Below are 22,427 nucleotides of genomic sequence, written 5' to 3'. Positions count from 1 at the left end.
AACCGATATATCTATATATATTTATTTTTTTTAAATGTATTTATTGTGCAAATTCTAAGACATGTAACAAACAGTACAAGTCAGCAGTAAATGGGAAGTTTGACAGTTTTAGCATATCAATAAGACAAAAGCAAAAACAAACACAAAAATGAACAGCGCTCAATGAACCCACCCACCCGCATGTCCCAGGAGGTACAAAGCACTTTTCCTTAAATGACAAAAATAACAAAAACAATGTACAATATCAAAGTAAAAAGTAAATAGCTAAAGGACAGAGAAATAAATAGAGGTATTGGTCAGAATTAAGTGTCTATTGAAGTTAGAGAGGTAACATAGGAGAGAAAGGGGTCCCAAGTTCTGTGGAATCTTTGTAAAGATCCTCTGACCGTGTGTTTGATTTGTTCTAGATGCAGAAAATACATTAAATCTTTCAACCAAGAAGTTGTGCCAGGGGGGTTAGGACTTTTCCAATGTAGCAATATACGACGTTTGGCTATGAGGGATGCGAGTGAATTTAATATTGTCCTCCACCACCAGAATATCGGCTACCAAATATTGGGATATCGGCCACAAATATCGGCCCAAAATATCGGTGTCCTATTGGTATCGGCCACTGCAACGATCCCCAAAATCGGTATCGTATCGGCCTTAAAAAAAGCATATCGGTCGGACACTATCTGTGCCCCTCAGTTCCAATGTGGTCTTCCACAAATGGCAATAAACTTACTACTACTACTTTAGCTGGACTATTATAAGTTGCTTTGGATACAAGTGTCTGCTAAATTATTGTAATGTATTGTAATGTAATGAGTAGTGTGATGACCTTTGATTGCTCTAGACCCAATTGTTGACTCGGTAGACAGGGATAAATGTAAAAAGGCCCATGGGCAGTTGAATCATCAAAAGTTAACACAACAAAACAGGAAAAAGACAGAAGAAGGCGTGTGGTAGGATGGCTGAAGTAGGGAGGCATAACTCATCGGGTACCTGGGGCTGAAAGGGCAAAGATGGAAGAACGGATGAGTGATACGAAAACCTGAGCGCGAGTGCCATGTCGCGGGGCCAGGGAGGCGCACAGGGCAGCGCGCGGGAGGCGCGGGGCAACAACAGGGGCTAGAGAGGGGGCGATGTGGGGCAACAACAGGGGCTAGAGAGGGGGCGATGTGGAGGCAAGGTCAAGGTCAACTTTATTTGTATAGCACATTTAAAATCAACCGAAGTTGCACCAAAGTGCTTTACAGTATATACAAATAAAATAAAAACAGACAATACATACAAACAATACTGAATACAAAAGTGCACCGATGTACTGTAGGAGACAAGGAGGTTTGTTTCCATCAACCTGCCGAGGGACAACAGATGAAAATTAGCCTGGTGGCTAAATCTGGTGTGTTTCCATTCGATTTTTAATGTTCATTAATATGCACTTTACCTATTTTAAATTAATACATCTTTAAATCTTAGAGACGTAACTAGTAGTAAAAACGGTTGTCTCTGCTGGAGTTTGAATGTGTTTTTGTGTGACTGCTGAAAGCATGGAGGAGTTCTGAGAGAAGTGAAATGTTACCTCTTTGTTGAAGGTGATTCAGTACTTTATCTACAATGATGGCTATGTAGGGCCCCGTGAAAATATATTCTACTGGGCCAATTAAAATTCATCAGTAGCTAATGGTGACTGTAGATATTTAGGAGGATTGTAGGCAAAAGTGAGGTGGGGGTCTGAGGGGGCTCTCTCCCCAAAATGCATTTGCTGCCATTTTTTAGTCCAAGAGAGGGGGCTAGGGGGCTGTGGGACCAACGGACTAGGGGTTAGGTGGCTATGGCGATACTGTAGATGTTTAGGGGACTTTGGGACCAAGGGACTAGGGGTTAAATGACTATGGGGCTAGGTGGCTAGGGGGCTTTGGCACCAAGGGACTAGGCCTTTAGGTCACTAAGGGCCTACTAGAAGCTATCACAGTCCATGTCAACATAATATGAAGAATAAATGAGAGGTCAACAATTTAACAGACTTTTTTTGTTGGATTTTAGGAAGAGATCTTTGAATGGAAACCATGGTCTGTGACTGGAATGAGAGTTTTTTTCAACAGAGAAGTGATGAACACTGAGGCATTGTGGTCAGTGCCATTTAGGGGTCGTGGGCTTTTCATGAGGGGCGACCCTCTGGCATTCTGGGCTACTTACAGGAATTCACACATTTCCTGTTTTTACATCAATGACAGTGCAGTAAACACATGCAGGACTGACTTACAGTCACTGCAGCATCTGCACAACTGAACTAAACTGAACTAATTAAGAGCTAGGAGAGGAAATTATAACATCAAAATGTGCCTGTAGGCAGCATGGTGTTATGGCTGGGGATATATTTGCAACAGTTTTTGACAGCCTCTTCTGATGATAATGACTCACTGTTTGTTTTGGTGACCCCAAGTGAGTGCCATTGAACCTGCTATATTTAGGACACTCTATCTCCACATGTCAACCAAGAATGTCAACTGACGGATATTACGTAACATAAACTGAATCACTGCATGCTTTTCAAAGATGGAGGCGTGGAATGATTAGTTCATGAAGGTCATGGATGCGGGCTACTCAGCTAGCTCAGTCCATTCTCCCCGGGCATCTGTGTGGTCATCCCCTCCTCTCCACTGGTCAAAGCACTTTCCATTCCTGGCCGTGGGCACCGCCTGGTCTGGCTGGGGCTGACGACACAGCAGCAACAAATCAACAAATCACCCTTGCAGAATGTGGGACTGGCTGACTCGCAGACAAAGCTCCGGTTTGAATCGGGAGTGGAACGGCGCAGCTCAGGAGAATTACTGGGAACTAGCCTACTTGTTCTGTTACCAAGGAAACCCCAGAGTACACAGGCTGAAATGAGACACCAGGGGGCCGCCCAGGGTGGCGCTAAACCACTGCAACTAGGCTGTATCGGCAAAGGCATTTGGGAATTTTTGTGCCACTTAAGGTGCGTGTGCGTTTCCCAGGATTGTAGTGTGGATCTGGATAAGATATGTATGCCCTTAATTTAGGAGAGATTTTCTCAACTGAACAACGTGGGATGTGTATGAAAATCTCTATCCGGGACGAAAAACCTGAAAATGACCAGGCCCTTTTTAAGGGGAGACACTATACAGATGAATAGTTTTTTATCCTGATGAATTTCTACCAGTTTAATCTTCACATTAAGATCCCCACCCAGAATGATTCCACATCTTCAAAAAATATTTACATATGCAAATGAGGCAATATCTCATTAAATATGCGTACATTTGCATATATTTCAGTACTAAATATTTAAACAATGGATAAACTATTATAGGATAATATGACACTAAGGAACAACTTGGGATGTGTGTCAAAATCTCTATCTGGGACAAACAACCCGGAAATGACCATGCCCTTTTTAAAATGACCACACCACGTATGAGGCCTACTCTCGAGAGTTTATGGTGCTTTTGAGGGATTTTGTCTATGGATCCATTGAGTGTGTTAGCGATGATGGGCTATATCTCGAGAGTGCACCGTTTGACAAAACTTCAATATCGGCTGTTGTATATCGTAAATAGCCTTATAACATGGCCTGTAATGCTAAATTTGGAACCTGTCCTTTAGGTTTCTCCATATCTACCATAAGTACCAAGATGGCGGTGAAGGGGTCCAGTGAAAACATTTGATCACGTGATTGCAACCCTCCTATAAAACAGGTCCATGGTAAAGAGGCCATGCCCCCTCAATGCTGATTGGTCCATGTTTTTTTGGTCATTACCTTTGGTTCTAAAGGTGCCAGAGCAACCAAAACATAAGAGCTTCATTCCGAATCGCATACTACTACTTTTTACTACCAGTACGTACAACAGCTGCCCCTAGAAAGTATGTACTTTGCATGCGGTATGCATCCAATTGGAACATACTATCTTGTCATAACATTGTGCCTTGAAATATCACCACATCCGCCGCTGTCCATGAAGCAACATTTGTCCACAGCTGGGATTCATCAAAACGCCTCCGGCGCGACTCCCACATGTGATATAATTTCCGCTGAGCACAGGACTGTGGGTCAGAATAGCCAGAAAAGTGCTGGCTTGCATACTGCAAAATACGACCGGATGTAGTAAGACCATTAGCCTCCGAATGTTGTGTGTTGTGTTGTGAAATTATGTACTGTGTAATGTTTAGTCTCTGAATGTTGTATACTGTTTGTGCTGTCCCATGTGATTCATGGTGTAATGTCCCTGAATGTTGTGTGTACTGTGTTGATTTTAACCACTGTGTACCAATTTGACCCTTGCAGGTCGGCCTTTTAATTTTCTGGCAGGGGGACTGCCGATGGAAACTAGCCTTTTGGCTAAAATCGGGTGCATTTACACCATGTGTTTATTAATGTATATTGTCCCTCTTAATCAAATAAACGAAACTGAAGACATCCTGGCATTTTTGCCATACTGCATTTGGCATACTATGTATTGGGACATACTACTTCACATTACTACACATTACACACTACATTCACTTACTATATTATACTGTACTATGGAAGTACACGATTTGGGACGCAGCCAAAATTAATAACTTAACATTTCTCTCCCCCTCATAGTTGGTCTCACCCCAATGACATCACTAGTGATGTCATCCAGTCTATTAATACAGGAAGTGTTTGGGTGCTTCCTCCTTTTGCCCCTGGGCCATGTGGTAAGTATGGTGAGTAACAAAGAGAATAACTAACAATGGTTCAATTGGTAAGCAATGTGGCACAAATACATTGCGTATAACATTATAGTTCTAAATATTATACTGTTAGTAAAAAAGCTGCTGTGACTAATGTAATGTAAACTACGTGGTAAGCTAGCTAGTTAACGTTAGAGACTTACAGACTAGCGATCTTTTGTGTCATGCTTGTTATAAATAATATATATATACTACGTTGAAACAACATAAAACAATAATAATGCGATGGTTATCGCAATGTTTACATCTATTAACGAAGAAAAAATTACATTTGTGAATTTCCTTTTTTCGGTCGCCATATTGTCGACAGATTTTTGAGAGATTTGCAAAGCATTCTGGGTAGCCCTCGTTCTGAAGTGTGGGTCACGAAAATCTAGCCCTCGCACTTTGCCCTAACCGTAGACGCAAAGAGAATTGGGACACCCCTAGCCCTAACGTGAATGCGCATTTCCGAGGGTTAGGGCCAAGCGCTAGGGCCAAGGGGTGAAATGGGATTGGGCCTTTGTCACACGTGTTTTTTCTAAATGTCATTGTGTTTTTGCTAAATGTTGTATTTTTGTGAAATGTTGTGTTTCTGCGAAATATTGTGTTTTGTGAAATATCATTGTTTTGTGAAATGTTGATATGCTTTCTGAAATTTCGTCATGGTTGTGTTTTGTGAAATGTCATCATGTTTTGCCTTTCAGGGCCACCATACTTATCCCACCATTGAACAAAAATGGAAATTACATCCCTCAACTTAGTGGGCAACAGAAAGCTTGTGGAACAGCTATAACAGGCTGTCACAGAGGACGTTTCTCTCTCCAGTGGAACAGCTCCTGATGGCAAAGTGTGAGCGAGTCCAGTCCAAGCCCCACCCCCGCTAAACCCCACCCCCACTAATTTGCATGCCAGCTTTCCAGCCGTGGCATTGGCAAGCCCCTCCCACCGGTACAAGGTAAGGTTTTACAAAAGTAGTAAACTGGAACTAACCCCGCCAAAAAACACGTTTAAGATGTGAAAACATGTTTAAAGATTGAAGTTTGAAGATCCGAGTGAGCATTATGTTGGCAATACTACAATAGTTTTATTTTTTTATTAGCCTGTAAGCTGATAGTTTATAGCCTAAATCAATTGCCAACAACAAAAACATTCGATTCAAATAGTAGGCTACTCAATAGAAAAAGCTAAGATGTCTCATATATTGAAATCTGAAAGTAGTTTATTAAATAGTTGCTTATTTGAATGTTAGCACTGCTAAATCCACTTAGCTGACAAATTCCCCTTTAAATTCCTCTGATGGCCCCACACTCTTTGAATCGGTTGTCAACTGCATTGACAACACTTGATTCATACATTTAGAAAATAAAGCCTATATGAAAATGAATAGAAGAAGATAAATAGAAGTTCAAGTTTCAAGTTATTTTTGTTAGTGTACATGCATGATTAAAAAAAATGCAAGAATAAGTACAAAAAATTATAAAACAAAAAAAAAGAAAGAAAAGAAAAGTAAGGCCTAGCAATTAGTAAAATAATACTGCAATACTTTTTTGCCATTAGCAATAGGCACGTGCTAATGGTTTAATTATGGTAGGCTATTTCCTTTGATGAATGGTGTGTGTGTGTGAGAGAGAGAGAGAGAGAGAGGGAGGGAGAGCTAGATATTGTTGTCTACTATGTGTCTGATCTGAGAGAGGGTGAGGGGGAGGTTACAGTAGTTAGCAAGGATCTGCGTGTTTGTGTTCTTGCCAAAGAATGTGTTTAGCCTGTATGACTTTCCGCCTTTCAACTCTGCTTAGTTACACATACAGAGATGTCCATTATGCATCTGTTACGGCCACACACACACACACACACACACACACACACACACACACACACACACACACACACACACACACACACACACACACACACACACACACAGGCATCCACTGGGACTGGTCTGCTTCTTGTTAACATTCCAAAACACACTCAATCCACTCCTGCACCACTACAGAAGGAGGCGTCAGATACTGTACAGTATGTCCCACGTGTGGCTTGCTGCATTACATGTACAGTAGATACTGTTTATACAACGGTATAGATCCGGTCAATTGTCTCTATTGGTCAGTTTGCATTCCAGCCGTGGCGATAACCACGATTTCCCCACGCTAGAAGGGAATGTTCGCACATCTTATCAATCCACCTCTTATTAGTAGCCGTGGCAGTGTCCAGATCAATGTTTACAAAGATGTGCTGTAGCATTGTCGTTGCCTGCCAACGTTCCCTTTTTCAGCGGAAGTATCTGCAAATGATTAACAAATAGTTCCATTAAAAATACATTTTAAAGTTCGTATTGTCGTTCTTTTTGAAATATTGACGGATAAATGTGGCAACCGTTGTATAAAAGCATTATAGAACTCAAAGCCGTGGGATGTCACGGATATCGGCACGGCTAGCGGGGTGTAACGGGGGTAACGGTGTAACTAATATCCATGATATCCCACTGCTTCTCGTTCCATAATGATTTAAAGGACAATGCTCGTTTTTGACAACCTGGACCTTATTTACGACATATTATAAGACGTTTGACTAACCGAGATCACTTTGGTGTAGTTGGGAGGCCTGTAGAAGAAATTTAAAATCCAGCGCGAGCCAGTATATCCATGTAATGGCGGTGGTGGGGGCAACGAGAATGCAGCTTCTAAAAATCGATTTTCTGCCGCGAAACGGTTGTTTTCATCAATCTGTCTTGATGAATCGCTAGTTGTGCTTACATAGAGCATAACTGTTGTGGTTTTCACATGCCATGATCTTTAGAAACGTCTTTCGAAACGAAATAGCTTCCTCACTTGCTCCAGCACTAATGCGCACAGCGCGCAATCGTTGCTCCAGCACGCTGTGCGCATGCATGCTGGAGCAAGTGAGGAAGCTATTTCGTGTCTAAAGACGTTTCTAAAGATCATATTACAGAGGCATGTGAAATACCACAACAGGCCTATTCTCTCTATGTAAGCACAACTAGCGATTCATCAAGACAGATTGATGAAAACAACCGTTTCGCGGCAGAAAATAGATTTTTAGAAGCTGCATTCTCGTTGCCCCACCACCGCCATTACATGGATATACTGGCTCGCGCTGGATTTTAAATTTCTTCTACAGGCCTCCCAACTACACCAAAGTGATATTGGTGAGTCAAACGTCTTATAATATGTCGTAAATAAGGTCCAGGTTGTCAAAAACGAGCATTGTCCTTTAATGTCCCACGTGTGGCTTGCTGCAGTACAGTAGGCTACATGGGGGAAAACTGTTTATTTGTCTTGTATTGTGAATATTGTTGTCTTGTTTTTAATTCACATTCTCTGTAAAGTGTACAGAGACACTGCTAAATGCATTATAGCCTACAATGTTATTACATCATCATACAAGTGGGCTGTGTGGGAGTAACATGCTTGGGCTGCTCCACAGCCCTGAAGCAACAACAATAAAACCAGTAGTACTGTATGACAGTGCTATACAACAAAAGTGTGTGTGTGTATATATGTATATATATAAAGTGTAGGTGCATGAAAAGTACAAACGTGCATTGTTTGCATGTGTGTGCACACTCTGAGTCTACAGTTTGTGTGTATGTGTTGCAAGCAGGCTACAGGCCATTGTTGTGCTATGTGCACTTTGAACTGCATGTATGTGTACAAAATATGGCTACCAAGCGTCTCCTGCATTCCTTTGGAGCTTTGTGAAGATCCTCAGAAATCAACAGGCCACACATAACATGCTTGTCTACGTGTACACTGTTAAACAGCAAGTGTACTGCGTATAACAAAGCGTCCATTGTTCAAGAGCCTGTCGCCTGGTGGAAACAGCGGTCCTGGAGCCCCACAGGCCCGAGCCTTGAGGCTGTGTTTTCCAGACGGCAGCAATTATGGCCTTCAGTGGAGCAGCAGAACTTCCCTGATAGTGTGTGAATGCAGGGGTGAAAATTAACTTTTTGGCTCACGGTGAGTCACCTACCAAGGGGATTGTAGATTAAAAAATCTACCGGCCAAGTATATATATTTTTCAGATAGCCTTCCAAAATCTAGTCGCCAATTGGACATTTTACCTGCATTTGGCCGGTGGCAGGTGTTAATTTTCAGCCCTGTGTGAATGTATGTCTCTGGCACTCCCTTTATATTCCTTGGGCAAGTAGTCTGTAGCCTGGTACGACCATCCCGTTCTCACAAGCTCACATTGGCGGAGCGAAGCAGTGAGCTCGCTAGATTGGGATGGTCATACCAGGCTAAGTAGTCTGCAGAGTGCAGATAACTGTGAATGTATGAAGTCTCTGATGTTTTCTTCCTTACTGTATGTTCCTTGGGCCAGTAGTCTGCAGAGTGCAGATACCTGTCAGGTCAGCTGCACTTAACTAAATGGACTGCACTTATACAGCGCTTTTATTCAAAGAGCTTTACAATGAAGGCCTCTCATTCACACATCAATGGTGGCGGCTGCCAAGCAAGGTGTTAGCCTGCTCACTGGGAGCAATTTGGGGTTCAGAGTCTTGTCCTTCCAAGGACACTTCAACATGTCGTCAGGAGGAGCCGGGATTCGAACCGCCGACTCTACAATCACTGGACGACCCGCTCTACCTCCTGAGCTACAGCCGCCTGTGTTGCATGTTGCCAAAGTAATCGGGGTGCACTTGATTTAACTTAGGCCTATTCAGTGCAATGAAAACAATGGATGCACCACCAACTATGAGACAAATCAAATTCACCTTGATTAAGATAATAGCCCACTTTCCATACTGGTGCCTGTTGTGTGATGAAGACATACAGCTGACCTAGACCAATTTGCATGGAGGCAGAAAGCTCTTTATTGAACTGAAACGTTATTTTAGGGGAAATCACACCAACTGAGGAGACATAACCAGTCACTGGTTATCATGGTTATATATGAGTGCACAACCTATTGATGATGTATGGGGTTATGTTAAACTGAAATTGAGCTGTTGGTTACAGCACATAACCCTCGTTCACACTGCAGGTAGGCTACTTAGCTCTTTTCAGTCCTGTTGTCGCATGCTCGCTCATGCCAGACAACAGTCCTTTGCCGCTCCATTCACTTCGCCGTCAAAATAAATCGGTGTCGGCCTATTTAGGAGAGGCGCTCATATTTACAAGTGTCAGATAAACATGAAACTTCACTTACCTAAACAAAAGGCTCTATTTAAACAAATGCTGGGTTTTGAAGCCTGGGCTCTACCATTAAATAACTTATTTAGATGCGTTCTGTCCGAGTGAAATTATTTTTCCGAAGCTTCAAAGAGACCGCCACCACCACAGAAGAAGACTACCTCGATCAAGACGGATTGATGAGGAGAAAAACGAGTGCATGCCACCATCTAGTGGAGAGATTTACCAAACGCTTTGATACGTTTGATACGGAGCACTTGAGCGTTGGAGCATGTGTCGCTGTTAGTAGCCTACCGTGATTGTACTCGGGGTGGCAGACAGTGTTGGTTCATTATGAACAGCGACGTGAGAGTGAGGCCTTTGGAACTGCAGACAGCTGCAATCTGAAACTTGACTTATATTAGGAGAGGAGTGCATTTGCTACCTTTCAAACATATCAAGTCATTCAGTTACTTTTGAAAATGTAGATTGTCTTTAAAGGACACAACAGTTGTTTGGGAGAAGCACCGTGTGAAAGCACCGCGTGACACGGCGAGGAACGAGCATGTTCTCTTGTTGATATTCACATGAGCACGTGACCGGTAGGAATCCAATCCCTACTCGAGGAGAGTGACCGTTTCCATAGTTACTAGTCACAGATAGTCAACCGGAGTCATCGTGTTTATACCCAGTAGACTAACATAACCAGCAGATTTTACCTAGTTTGCCAATATATCATAATATAGTAACTTTAGATATGGATAAAGATTTCGAAGACTTAAATAGTTTTTTGAAGAATGTTGACAAAATAAGTAAGTAACTACAACAGTCATTCCCCAGTGTTTAGCTATTGTTAGTGCTAGTTCTGTTATCTATCTGGCTAACTAGCAAACTGGAGTATTGGCAGTATCATTGATATTGCAGAGCATGGGGTCTCTCGTCCATCGTTGTTGTACCCGATCGAGTAACGCGGCTAGCTACAGCAAATCCACATTTTATCATTGACAAAAGCTTATCCCCCCTCTTTCTCTCACGTCCTCCTTTTTCCTCCTGTTCTCTGTCTCTGCCGCCCCTTCTCTCTCCCTCCCTTCCTCTCTCCCTTCCTTCCTCTCTCTCTCCCTTCCTCTCTCTCCCTCCCTCCGTTCCTCTCTCTCCCTCCCTTCCTCTCTCTCCCTCCCTTCCTCTCTCCCTCCCTTCCTCTCTCTCCCTCCCTTTCTCTCTCCCTCCCTTCCTCCGTTCCTCTCTCTCCCTCCCTTCCTCTCTCTCCCTCCCTTCCTCTCTCCCTCCCTTCCTCTCTCTCCCTCCCTTCCTCTCTCCCTCCCTTCTTCTCTCTCCCTACCTTCCTCTCTCCCTCCGTTCCTCTCTCCCTCCCTTCCTATCTCTCCCTCCCTTCCTATCTCTTCATCCCTCTCTCTCTCTCCCTCCCTTCATATCTCTCCCTCCCTTCCTATCTCTTCATCCCTCTCTCTCTCCCTTACTCTCTCTCCCTCCCTTCCTATCTCTTCATCCCTCTCTCTCTCCCTTCCTCTCTCTCCCTCCCTTCCGCTCTCTCCCTCCCTTCCTCTCTCCCTCAATTCCTCTCCCTCCCTCTCTCCCTCCCTTCCTTTCTCCCTCCCTTCCTCTCTCTCCCTCCCTCTCTCCCTCGCTCCCTCTCTCCCTCCCTCTCCCTACCTTCGTCTCTCTCTCCTTCCCTTCCTCTCTCCCTCCCTCCCCCTCCCTCCCTCTCTCTCCCTCTCTCTCCCTTCCTCCCTCCCTCCCTCCTTCCCTCTCTCTCTCCCTGCCTCCCTCTCTTTCCCTCCGCTCTCTTAGGTGACCTGGTGAGAGACCTGAGCTCGTCAGATGTGGTCTCTCAGCAGAGAGCTGTGCAGAAAGCTGATCACCACATAGCTGCCTTGGAGTTAGAGGAACCATGCAGAACACGGGTCAACAAGACTGTGATCAATACACACACCCCACAGTCACCTCCGGCTTCTCTGGTACACACACACACACACACACACACACACACACACACACACACACACACACACACACACACACACACACACACACACACACAGAGTAATCGGTACAATTATGCAAGTCAAGTTTTTCATCATCTCTCATTCATTCTTTTCAGACAATTATGCAACATTTTTCATTGTTTCATTCATTATTTTCAGTGTGGCAGACATGATGACAATGTAAGTCCAGGTAAGTGATTTTTCTTCTTCAGTCTGTGATTGGAAGATTAGACCATTTTTGGATTCATGAGTCATTCTGACTTCAACTTGTGAAAAAAGTATTTTTGCCAAGTACTGATCAACCAGCTGGAAATTGACTTGAAAATGTACAACACCTCTTCTAATAATTATGCTTGGTTCAATTCAACTCAGTGAAAACCCCATACACCCTGCATAGTCTTAATGACATTAACTGTTCGGAATCGCTCCCTCGTTCCCTCACTCCCTATTCCCTATATAGGGTTCACCATGAAGTGAACTACCTAGGGAACGGAGAAAAAGTAGGGTACATGCATTGTTCCCTGCAAATCAAGGTGAATTGTGGGTAATAAATAGTGGACTTTATAGGGAATGAAAATTCTGTGGAGAATTCGGACACTACTAACAAAATGGCTGACGCCCTATATAGTGCACTATATAGTGAAAAGGGAGCGATTCCGAACACAGCTCATATCTTACTCAACCTGTCAGGTCTCAGTCCTGTTTCTTAGTTCTTTTGTTTCCAAACACTTTTGCTCAGCAGAATCCAATTAGAAGTATCTTCCTAATCCTTGTTCCCCGAGAGCAAACAATCCCAGTTTAATTCATCTAGCTTCAGTTGGCCCTCTAAAGTGGTCAGTATCCACTGAGGAGCATCCCATTGGTCGGGAGATGTGCCGCAAGGCTGAGTTTGATTGGTGCAATATGTAGGTGCAAGGGAGGCTTTCAGGGCAGTAGATGCAGCAGAGTTATTTCTGTAGCATACAATGAACTACAAGGGCACTCGGGGAGCACAGGCCTCCATAGTGTCAGCATGTACAGCTGTCGAACGTGTAAGTGGAGTGGGTTTGTCTAGTTTAGAGAAGCACGTCTCGCAATATGAGATGAACACTAGATGGCACTGTGGTGCATAATATAACAAGGCTTTTAATGCCCTATCTGGCAATGTTAACCCAAGTGAAAAATAATTATTTATCCCCGTGATTCAGATCCGCTCCAAAATGTAATGGGTTCTACCGTGGCTCATGTTTCATGATGATGTGGTTGTTTTTTTTGTAATCCTGCGAATGAACTAACTAACTAAAGTACCAACATGAGGCACGGAAAACATAACCTCCTCCCCCCGACCTGGGCGGAGGTAATTAGCGAGGAGACACGCACACGCACGCACGCACGCACGCACGCACGCACGCACGCACACACACAGGAATCAGGAGAGGAAATGGTGCACGGCATGAATGCTCTTGATTAGTGCTCAATGTTAATTCTCATTAATGCAGTACACATGCTGGTTCTTCGAAAGGCTTTATCTCCTCTTCACCTCCACAGAGCCCTTCATGAGAGCCTTAGAGGAGGACGCAGAGGACAGGACGAGGAGGAGGAGGGTGAAGGAGGTCAAAGCCAAGGGTTCGTATGTAGCTGTGTCCCGGCCATTCCCTGCCAGAACTAATAACACATTCTGCATCACTCACGCAGGTCACTGTGTGTCAACATTATCTATTCCACTCATTTTTTTTCCCCCAGACCTGTATCAAATAGTATTTACAAATACCTGAGGGAGTGCTTGGTTCTGCAGTCGCTTTACCGCACTGTTGTGACGAAAAGAGAGCTGAGCCAAAAGGCAAAGCTCTCGATCTACCGGTATGTCTTCGTCCCCACCCTCACCTATGGTCATGAAGGATGGGTCATGACCGAAAGAACGAGATCACGGATACAAGCGGCCAAAATGAGTTTTCTCCAGAGGGTGGCTGGGGTCTCCTTGAGAGATCGGGTGATAAGTTCAGTCATCCGGGAGAGACTCGGAGTAGAGCCGCTGCTCCTTTGCATCGAAAGGAGCCAGTTGAGGGGGTTTGGGCATCTAGTGAGGATGCCTCCTGGGCGCCTCCCTAGGGAGGTGTTCCAGGCGTGTCCGGCTGGGAGGAGGCCGCAGGGTAGACCCAGGACTAGGTGGCGGGATTACATCTCTGCACTGGCCTGTGAGCGGCTAAAGATTCCCCAGGCAGAGCTGGTTGATGCTGCCAGGGAAAGGGATGTCTGGGGCCCCCTGCTGGAACTGCTGCCTCCGCGACCCGACCCCGAATAAGCGGACGACGATGGATGGATGGAGTGCTTGATTTAGATCACCCAGTACAGTGAGATCAATTGAGCATTCCCAAAAGTGCAAACTCCGCGGAAAATCAAACACACCTCAGATAATTCACTGCAAAATGTATAGATCAGATTGATACGCCGATGTGGTCTGTGCCCTAAAGCATGTGACACTATTAATAAAAAATCATCATCATCATGGTCATCTGAGCCATGTCTGCTGTGGATGGGTCTTCCTCAGCTCTGAAAGAGAAGGGGAACGAGGCCTACTCCCTGGGGGATTACCAGTCTGCTGCGAATGATCGACTTGTTTTTAAGGTTCCTCGTGTGAACATTGGACTTGGTCAGACTGCCTTTGCTTACGACGCTCCCTGTACGTGGAACGCCCTCAAACAGACTTTAAAGCTTGAGGTGCTTCCTACTATGACAGACTTTAAATCTATGGCCCTTAGCCTTTGCACTTCATCCTGCAATTGTTTTTTAATGATTATATCTGCAACAATGTACATTGATCTGTTGTTCTTTATTATTGTTTGTTTATGATTGTGTATGATTTTGTTAGCTCGTCGACACCGCCAATGAGGGAAACCTCAGTGTCTAACGAGTTGAAATAAAGGTTTGAAATGAAATGAAATGTGTCTTCCTCAGCTCTGAAAGAGAAGGGGAACGAGGCCTACTCCCTGGGGGATTACCAGTCTGCTGTGAAGCACTATAGTGAGGGTCTGGAGGAGATCAGAGACATGCAGCCACTCTATACCAACAGAGCACAGGTACGCTACGCTACACCAACAACATTACAGGACATTACACTCATTTAGCAGACACTTTTATCCAAAGCGACTTACTGGTCATATCCAGTGGTATTTATTTGTCTTATTTATTAAACCTATACTTAGCCAGATCAATCAATTTGAGATCAATTCACATTTTCAGTGACCAGCTGGCCATATTGCATTGCAATTAATCAGATGTGTTTTTGCCAAGTAGGTTTTCACACATGCTAGGAACGTGTTCTGGACCGTTGGTGCATAACACTAATGAATAGACAACAGATAGGGTGCAAGGACAAAAGCAACTTTTGCACATCGCTTGGGTCACTATTAAGTGAGATGCCTCTGCTTACCAGCTGCCCCACCCCCCTCTCTCTCCCCTCTCTCCTCCCTCCCAGGCCTACATCAAGCTGGGGGAGTACAAGCAGGCCATCAGCGACTGCCAGTGGGCCCTGAAGGTAAGGCCGGCCTGCTGGACAGCAGAGCCCAAGGCCCTGGGGGTCTGGGAGCTGGGCGCACCGTAGATACTGCAGGAGTCACTCACAGCTAAATGTTCCAGGCGTGGTTTATGTTCCTCCTCTAGACGCCATCTTCTTTTACCTCTCTCCCTTTTCCCTCTGTCGTTCACGTCTCTCTCAATCATCTTGGCGGAGTGAAAGTGCCAGCGTGACTCTGACCCCCTGCTGTGTCTGTCCCTCCCAGTGTGACGAGGGCTGTGTGAAGGCATACGTGCACATGGGCCGAGCTCACCTGGCACTGAGGGACTACAGCCAGGTGAGCGTGACCATCCCAACCACCGCTATCACTCACACACAGGCTTGGAATGGGAGGAGAAATGATTCATACACCAATACAGTAATCTGCTGTATTGTAGAGAACACAATAACAGAATTCTTTGCACATTGGTGACCTCAAAGACGCTGCTGCGTTATCTGAGGAGAATACACTTTGATGAATCAAATCAAACTTTATTTGTAAAGCGCATTTCATACACAGAGGCAACACAATGCGCTTTACAGAGAGATGAGAGATGAAGCTAGAATCATGTATTGATCTCCGTCTGTGAAAGGGATGATTGTAGCACATCGACCTATCACATTACACCAATAAAACATCTCATTTTACAGGCCAGAAGCTGCTACCAGAGGATAGTGGAAATGGATCCAGGGAAGGACACTGTGGTCAAAGGTAGTACACAATATTGGATTTGAGAGAATGATTTGCATAATAGACATCACTAATTACTCACATGGGCGTTATCACTAACCTTTGCCAACCTTAGCTACAGAAGGTACTGATCAATAAGTGAGTAGTCAGGTTTTCACATAATCCAAAACCATTCTGTCATTTCAGTTTATAATTGGAAACCGATAAGAGTAGTTCACTTCTTACCAGGGTGCGCTAGGCCAACAAACTGAAGCGGGGTCCACACACTCAGATGCTCCAGCTCAATATGTGCATTTCTTTCACCTCTGCCCTGAGGAAGATATGATCAAATTGTTGGCCCAGTAAAATTATGTTTTTGTGGGAACTGATGGGCTACAATCACAGCTCTTCTGAGATAAGATCTACTAGAGCCAGTGGATAAGAACTATGGGAACACCATGGATGCTATTAAGAAGATTTATTTTATATTAAGATGTATTTTATTGCCCAGGGCATTTAAAGTCGCACTGAAATGAAAAAAGTTCCAGTTCCAACTAACCCTAACTCTAACCCTGTTTTTTTTATTACAAGTGTCCCTACAAAAGCTCAAATCCAAACTCCCCTGTGTACCTCCATCATGTAGGGCTGATGAATTCCCAGTTGAAGACTCCCTCATAGCAATAATCAGATTAGGACCCGGTCAAGGTAACCTTAACCCACCATACCACCCCCACTGGCCGGTCTGCTGGTCAACGAGTACCATCTGCCCCGAGGGGGTGTACTTGCTCCTAGTCCTGTTTTTGAGTGTGTAGAAACCGACTGATTGAGTGGTTAGCTTGTTCATTTAGCTGTTTGGCTTGCGGCCCTTGCCATAGATTACTAGTTGATTTCCCACAGAGGAAATACACACGCAAACATGCAGGCACACACACACACACACACACACACACACACACACACACACACACACACACGGACACACACACACGCACACACACACACACACACACACACACACACACACACACACACACACACACACACACACACACACCATATTATTCTACAGAGTTCAAGGGAGGAGCAGGTGTTAAGAAACACATTAAATTGGAGACAGGATCTTTTGGGATGTTATTAAAATGTTTCCAACACAGAACACTGAGCAAAAGCTAAGAACAACAAGCACCTCCAATGGATTCAGTTGACTTGCATTTCCATGTATCGCCTGTGGCCTATGTGTTATCGCCTGTTTGCTTAATCCGTGTTGTGTATAACCAGAGAGATACATTTAGGGTATGTACTTTATCATCATACGCTGTCATATAGAAGTGGATCTTAGCATAGTCTCCCTGGAGCACTGTTCTGAGAGCTGCTCCGTGGTGTCGGTGCCCCATTTAGAGACAGAGATCACTATACTCCTATAGGCGTCACAGATGGGAGCTCTGCTCTCATTTCCTGCTACCCAGAGGGGGGTCGTCCGGCACATACTGTACAGAGATGTCATCCAGACACTAAAGAGAGAGAGAGGAAGTCAGAGCACTGCTGCACGCGGGTGCTATAGCTACCGTAGCGACACGCTACTATCCTCTGATTGGACACACTCAGATCAGATTTTCCCTTCCCTCCTCCTTACTGCTTTCCTGTCTTCCTGTATTCCTTCCTTCCTTTCCTTCCCCTCTGCTCCCTCCATTCCTGCCCCACTCACCTCTCTCCCTCCCTCCCTCCCTCCCTCCCTCCCTCCCTCCCTCCCTCCCTCCCTCCTCCCTCCCCCCTACCCTCCTCCCTCCCTCCCTCCTCCCTCCCCCCTACCCTCCTCCCTCCCCCCTACACTCCTCTCTCCCTCCCTCCCTCCTCCCTACCCTCCTCCCTCGCTCCCTCCCTCCTCCCTCCCCCTACACTCCTCCCTCCTACCCTCCCTCCTCCCTCTCCTCCTCCCTCCTCCCTCCCCCTACCCTCCTCCCTCCCTCCTCCATCCTCCCTCCCCCCCTACCCTCCTCCCTCCCTCCCTCCCCCCTACCCTCCTCCATCCTCCCTCCCCCCTACACTCCTCTCTCCCTCCTTCCCTCCTCCCTCCCCCCCTCCCCTTCTCCCTCCATTCCTCCGCTCTTCTCCAGAGTACCTCCTCCAGGTGGACCAGGAGGAGCAGAGGGAGGCGCAGGAGTGCCAGGCGCGGGGGGAGCTGGAGAGGGGGGAGCTGAAGGCCACCAGGGTGTCCGAGCTGCTGGAGAAGCTGTCCAGGCCCGAGCAGATCCCTCTCTACTACTGTGGAGGCATCCAGCTGCTGACCCAGGCCATTACTGACTGTGAGTAGCACACAGCTTTACTCTGGGCTTTCTCTTCTCTTTCTTCTCTTCTCTGGCGCCTCGAGACGTCTGCATGCTTCAGAGTCAGGCCAGCCAGCCAGCCAGCCAGCCAGCCAGCCAGCCAGCCAGCCAGCCAGCCAGCCAGCCAGCCAGCCAGCCAGCCAGCCAGCCAGCCAGCCAGCCAGCCAGCCAGCCAGCCAGCCAGCCAGCCAGCCAGCCAGCCAGCCAGCCAGCCAGCCAGCCAGCCAGCCAGCCAGCCAGCCAGCCAGCCAGCCAGCCAGCCAGCCAGCCAGCCAGCCAGCCAGCCAGCCAGCCAGCCAGCCAGCCAGCCAGCCAGCCAGCCAGCCAGCCAGCCAGCCAGCCAGCCAGCCAGCCAGCCAGCCAGCCAGCCAGCCAGCCAGCCAGCCAGCCTTGCTCTCTCTCCCTCTCCCTCTCTCCCTCTCTCTCTCTCTCTCTCTCTCCATTCTTCTTATCTCTCTTTCTGCCACCCCCCCCACCCTCCATCCTTTCTAACTCCTCCCCTCCTCTCCCCTCCCCCTCCTCCATCCTCCCCACTTTTAAGTCTCACTCCCTCGACTGTCATGTGGGCCAAATGGACGTCAATGGCAGCTCCAGTGAAGAGGAGAAAGACAAAGGGTGGACTGGTGGAGGAGGGACCATGCACCCAATGTCACAATATATGGGTGCGTTAAGTAGCTGAGCGCTCAGTCAGCGATCAGTGATCAGAATTCACTTAACGGGTTGTTCAGTTACGCTCAGACTGATCTGCTCAGAGCACAAGTGAGCAGTTTTGAACTATGATCTGTTTGAGCCAAACACCATGTCATAATCATCATCACCTGAGAAAAAAAAAACAAGGGGCGCGTTTTGGCTTGGGAATCGTTGGGACGCTGCTCGCTAATCACACATGATTGACAACAGGGTGAAAAGTTCTCGTCTCCTAGCAACTCAGTGCTCGGTTAGAGCAGACTGTTAAGTGGTTTTAAAAACCACTCAGCGCTCAGAGTGAGCATTCTAAGAGTGAGCGCTCAGCTTCTTAACGCACCCGTTCTAAGAGTGAGCGCTCAGCTTCTTAACGCACCCATTCTAAGAGTGAGCGCTCAGCTACCTAACGCACCCATTCTAAGAGTGAGCGCTCAGCTTCTTAACGCACCCATTCTAAGAGTGAGCGCTCAGCTACTTAACGCACCCACTGTGTTCTCTAAAGCAAAATGCTGGCTGTTGTGGCATCGCTCAGTGGGCTCTCCTCTCAAGGGAGAGGGCCGAGGCCTGACCCTGTCCACCATTGATCTCTTTCTCCTCTGGCTTCATGTGCCCACCAGAGTGAGCACGCTTCCCATACCGGGCCACGACGCCACAGCCAATCAACTCCCCATATGTGGTGGGAGTGGACACTGTTCAATGCACAATACACTTTGCACTAGCCCTCGGTTCACTGTGATACACTACGACAAAGTTTTTTTATTTTATTATTTTAAGCCTTTATTTAAACAGGTAAAATCACATTGAGACCCAGGGGCTCATTGACAAGTGTGACCTGTATCAAACAGCAGCAACAATCAGGGCAAGTTACGGGGGCAACAAGGCAACAACAATAGAACAAGGCAACAGAATAATAACAAGACAGACTCAAAGTGGCATCACTAATGCCGGGCTCACACTACAGGATATTTAAAATCCTAACCAATTTCGAAATCGGGTTACATCACGCACATAAGGAGAATCTTAACAGATATTCTTCTTGCGCATCTCAAACAAGCACACACAGCAATATGTGAAAATAACGGCTCATCACACACTACAGGATCTTATCGTGCCATAGGGAGCAACGAACCACTGGTCTCGCCGTCTCACTTGTAAAGTCGGGACGTAATAATCTTAAATATCAAACATGTTTGATTTTATCGGGGCCGCCCCGATGGGTCTGCGAGCCGATCGGGAGATATAAGATTGGATCTGTAAATCCCTCACATTACAAGATAATCTGGGCAGATCATCGGCCCCGACCAACGTTACAGACCAGATTTCTTCTCCGATTGTCGGGAGGGGTGAATCGGGGATAAATTGGCCCAAAAATCCTGTAGTCTGAGCCCGGCATAAGACATAAAAGCAGATACAAAAATGTACAGTGAAATACAAGGACATCAAGGTATAAGATGCTGAGAGAGGGTCAATATGGAGTAGCTACAGGAGCCAATCGAGTACAGGAGCAAGTCATGACGCACTCTCAATATTCCTCAATAACAATTTAAAACTGGTCAGAGGGATGAGGTCTGACAGCTTCAGCCGGAGCTGCAGCGTGCTCCAGGAGGAAGTGGCCGCGTAGGAAAACGCCTTCTTGCCTTTCTCAGTACGGACCGAAAGGGTGGAGGAGGTCATGAAGTCCTGGATACGAAGGCTGTAGCTGGATTGTTTAGATAAAAAGATAGATAAAGAGTTAAGTAGGAAGGCAGCAAATGAGAAGCAGGATTTCCTTGCAGCAAATGAGAAGCAGGATTTGTCCCTGAAGAAAAAAATTAAGTTTATTTAAAATATTATATTCATGGATTTTAAAAGAAAGGCTGTCATCAATATGGGTGCACCCTGAAGAGAAACAATGCTTTGAAGAGCAGCTGGCACCCGCTTGCTATTAGAGGAAAGCATGGCCTTGGTTTTCTCTGCATTCAACACAAATTTAAGCTGATGCAGTTGAGACTGGAGGACATCACAAGCAGATTGCAGAGATTGTAAAACATTAGTGACAGAGAATGAATGCACAGCAATATAAAATTAGTGACAGAGAATGCATGCACAGCAATATAAAACATTAGTGTCAGAGAATGAATGCACAGCAATATAAAACATTAGTGACAGAGAATGCATGCACAGCAATATAAAACATTAGTGACAGAGAATGAATGCACAGCAATATACAATCATGTCATCGGCATATAAATGGACAGGAGCGTTTGAAGTAGACCCAGACTCAATATCATTTATATAAATAGTGAAAAGAGTTGGCCCTAGGACTGAACCTTGGGATACCCCCCATTTGAGACATTGAGCATGCTGGAAGACTTCCTTCCTAAAGCCAGATTGAAGGGGCGATAAAATATTATGCGAACCCGGGAAGTCCTTGATCTGGTCATTAACTAAGCGTTCAGGGACCTTGGCTAAAATAGAAAGCTTAGAACTCGGCCTATAGTTATTCAGGTTTTTGGGATCACCACCTTTCAGGAGCAGGAGCACAAAAGTAGTTTACCAGACCTCTCTGGGATTACATTATTTAAAACAGATAGATTACAAATGTGAGACACGGGCTTTGCTATGATGTCTGCAGCCAGGCGCAGAAACAGAGGGGGAAGATTATCAGGACCGGACCATTTCCTAGGGTCTAGCTCCCTTAGGGCTTTCCAGACATCACCAACAGAGAAGGAGAAAAGGATAAAGAATGACTACTAGAAGCATCCCTAGAGACCCAGGCTAGGGGAGGAGGAGGAGGAGGAGCTAACCCTAGCGCTCCATTACCTACTGTAGTAATAATATAGCAATTATTGTTAGTCACTTTGGATAAAAGTGTCATTTAAATGATTGTAATGTAATGTAATCAGGGCTATGATCTGTTCTGTTTGCTCTTGCACGGACACACAGCATCCTGGTGTCAGATGATCCACTGCCCGTCTTCACAATGTCATTTACTGTAAAGGGCAGCAGTTACGTAACTCACCCAGGCCAGGGTTGGCGAATCTCAGAATGAGAGAGCTAGGAGGGAGATAAAGGGAGGTAGAGAGAGAATGAAAGAGATAAAGAGAGAGAGAGAGAGGTGACATTAGCAAGGCCTCTCTCCTCAGCATAACTCAGCTCTGTCGGTCCTGTCTACCCCTGGTCGTTATGAGAGGGGCGACCTCTGACCCTCCAACCTGCTCTCCATGACGTCCACTATTCCACTCTTTCTGCTGGTCTCTCATATATCTCTCCTCTCCCTCTTCGCCTCTTGCGCTCTCCTCTTCTCCTCTTCCCTCTCCTCTCTCTCTCCTCTTCACTTCACTCCTCCTCTCCTCTCACCCGCTTTTCTCTGTTTCCTATCTCCTTCGT

The 22,427-nt window shown here is 45.9% G+C and overlaps 1 protein-coding gene across 1 annotated transcript in view; it reads left to right on the top strand.

Moving 5' to 3' along the window:
* Positions 1-10,602: 10,602 nt before the first annotated feature.
* Positions 10,603-22,427, top strand: part of ttc12 (tetratricopeptide repeat domain 12) — a gene marked incomplete at both ends in the record, with an annotated part of 27,204 nt that continues 15,379 nt past the window's right edge. The window contains 8 exons of the mRNA XM_084454750.1: positions 10,603-10,657; positions 11,655-11,779; positions 13,327-13,453; positions 14,783-14,904; positions 15,303-15,362; positions 15,607-15,678; positions 16,032-16,092; positions 18,165-18,353. Of these exons, the coding sequence (XP_084310876.1) occupies positions 10,603-10,657; positions 11,655-11,779; positions 13,327-13,453; positions 14,783-14,904; positions 15,303-15,362; positions 15,607-15,678; positions 16,032-16,092; positions 18,165-18,353 (811 nt within the window). The remainder of the gene's footprint in view (positions 10,658-11,654; positions 11,780-13,326; positions 13,454-14,782; positions 14,905-15,302; positions 15,363-15,606; positions 15,679-16,031; positions 16,093-18,164; positions 18,354-22,427) is intronic.

This window comes from Borostomias antarcticus, assembly GCF_949987555.1.
Source record: "Borostomias antarcticus genome assembly, chromosome: 1".
NCBI lineage: Eukaryota > Metazoa > Chordata > Actinopteri > Stomiiformes > Stomiidae > Borostomias > Borostomias antarcticus.
Note: the sequence above shows the minus strand (reverse complement) of the source record. Positions and strands in the feature narration are given on the sequence as shown.